The sequence below is a fragment of the Benincasa hispida genome, chromosome 8 (genome assembly GCF_009727055.1).
Source record: "Benincasa hispida cultivar B227 chromosome 8, ASM972705v1, whole genome shotgun sequence".
In the NCBI taxonomy this organism is placed as follows: Eukaryota; Viridiplantae; Streptophyta; class Magnoliopsida; order Cucurbitales; family Cucurbitaceae; genus Benincasa; species Benincasa hispida.
In genome coordinates, this window is record NC_052356.1 from 55,294,421 (window position 1) to 55,296,614 (window position 2,194).

Sequence of the window (2,194 nt, forward strand, 5' to 3'; positions counted from 1 at the left end):
CTGACCGATGGTCGAACGAATTTCACTCTTTTTTGGTCGGTTTTTGGTGCTGGTTATCTCCCAAAATTGACACCGACCGACCAATGTACACCCTACCTAACGCTGTATTTCGGCCCGTGGAGAAAAGCAAAGACATACATTCTAAATATCAAATATAAAATCACACGAGTTCTTTTAATTGTCAATCAAGCTATCAGTTACATAACTTGCTTTGTTACAGTTAAATTGAAATTTGCGCACAACAAAACCATGAATCTAAAGAGGAAAAAGAGGTAAAAGCTAGTGAGAAATTTATTTACCATAGCAAAAGATTAGAAAACTTTTATTTCAAACAACCTGTTCAAATTTTATTTAGGACTCCAAAAATATCTACAGAATTTCAAAGTAAGATATGTACATCAGCATATCAGCACTTATATTCACATCGTTGGACTTTTTTCTACAAAATGGTCAAAGAATTTACAAACGAAAAATGCAGAGCAATCGAACTCATTGTAGAATGAACAAAAAATCTCCAGTCATCAGAACCACAAGCCTTAGTTAAAGCTTTCATCATATCCTTTCTACAAATAATGTAATAATCAAATGCAACTAAAATTCCCAGAACAGAACTCTTAATTCTCGAAAGCAAAAGACATTTGGATATGCACAAAATCAAGAAAGTAAACATAATTTAAATAACCAAACAATTTCAAATCCACTATGTAACCAATTCCGATCATCATCTACATTTGTCCTGTCCTGCATCTTTCATTCAACCAAGAAAGAATATCATTTCGAACAATTTCTACATTCTCATCAGTTTCCCCATACAACATTGAATGCATCATTCCCTCATAAATCTTGATCGTCTTGTCCTCACTCTTCGCCTCTTCATATAAAGTCTTGCTCACATTCGGATCTGTAACAACATCCGCATTTCCATGGAGGACGATGAATGGCAGACTCACATCCTTCAGCCTTTGGCTCAAATACTCTGTTACTCTAAGAAGCTCCACCACCGTTCCCAATCTGGGTTTTCCCCTATACCTCATCGGATTCATCTCCGCCACAATTTTCTTCTCTTCTACCTTGACGGATTTATCCAACAGATCCGCCGTCGGAACAATCGCCAAAGTGGGAAAAATTTTTGCAACCGCCGTAAGAAATTGAGGAATCGGCCAATGGGGTTTCACATTATCAGAGATTTTGCACATGGGTGCGACGAGAACGGCACCATCAAACGCTTTCGGATCAGCGAAATGAATCAGCAAGCAAATTGCACCGCCCATTGACTCGCCGTAGAGAAAAGAAGGTAGACCTTGAAATTGGGGGTCGAGTTTGAGGAAATTGAAGAAGGAGAGACAATCGTGAACGACGGAGTCGACATTGGGAACGAAGGCTTTGAGGCCTTGAGATTTGCCATGACCTTCGAGGTCAAGAGCAAAACAAGCGAAACCCATCTGAGCGAGGAAGATGGAAGTGGCTTGGAAGGTCCAGCTGATGTTGTTGCCATAGCCATGGACCATGAAGATGAGAGCTCGAGGAGGGGTGGGAGGAAGAGGAAGCCATGAACGAGTGAAGAGCTTGAGGCCGCGAGGGGAAGTGTAGAAGGATTTGGAGGCTTTGATTCGTTGAGATGCGAAATAATCTTCCTCAGGGATGTTGCCCCAATAATTGAGGAAGAATTTGGGATGTTCTTGTTCTTGTTGGTTCATCTCTGAAAAGGAATTTGGGTTTAGGGTTGCGATTGGAAGCCGGAATTGAACGGAAAAACGGATTAACCGCACCCCGTTTTCAGGGCCAGTCTCCGCCGCTCACGACACTAATTCTAAAGTCTAAACTGCCGTGTAGAGACCGTGAAAGTGAAGTAATTGAATGAAATTTTCATTTTTCAATACGGACCAGAAAATTCGTAAAATATCAGTTGCTGACTTAAAAGTTAATTAATAATATCTATTTTCTTTTGTTTATATGAAGGGCTCGTTTGTTTTAACCGAAATTGCCATGCAATTTCATATAGAGATTTTAGATCTTTACATGTGAAACATGATTTTACTTTTTAAAAGTCAGAATATTATCCTATAAAAAACTTAAAAACTCATTGGATGCTTTAATACCCTCCATATTTGTAGGGAATGGATAGAGTCTAATTAATTAATAAATCAATTTTAATTTAATAATAATAATTTATTATATATAAATATATTATTTA

The 2,194-nt window shown here is 38.2% G+C and overlaps 1 protein-coding gene across 1 annotated transcript; it reads right to left on the reverse strand.

Annotated features, from left to right (window-relative positions):
* Positions 1-458: 458 nt before the first annotated feature.
* LOC120083224 (caffeoylshikimate esterase) lies at positions 459-1,918 on the reverse strand. Its single transcript, XM_039038885.1, has one exon. It carries the CDS (start codon positions 1,695-1,697, stop codon positions 726-728), a length of 972 nt encoding a protein of 323 aa, XP_038894813.1. The 5' UTR covers positions 1,698-1,918; the 3' UTR covers positions 459-725.
* Between the last annotated feature and the right edge of the window lie 276 nt (positions 1,919-2,194).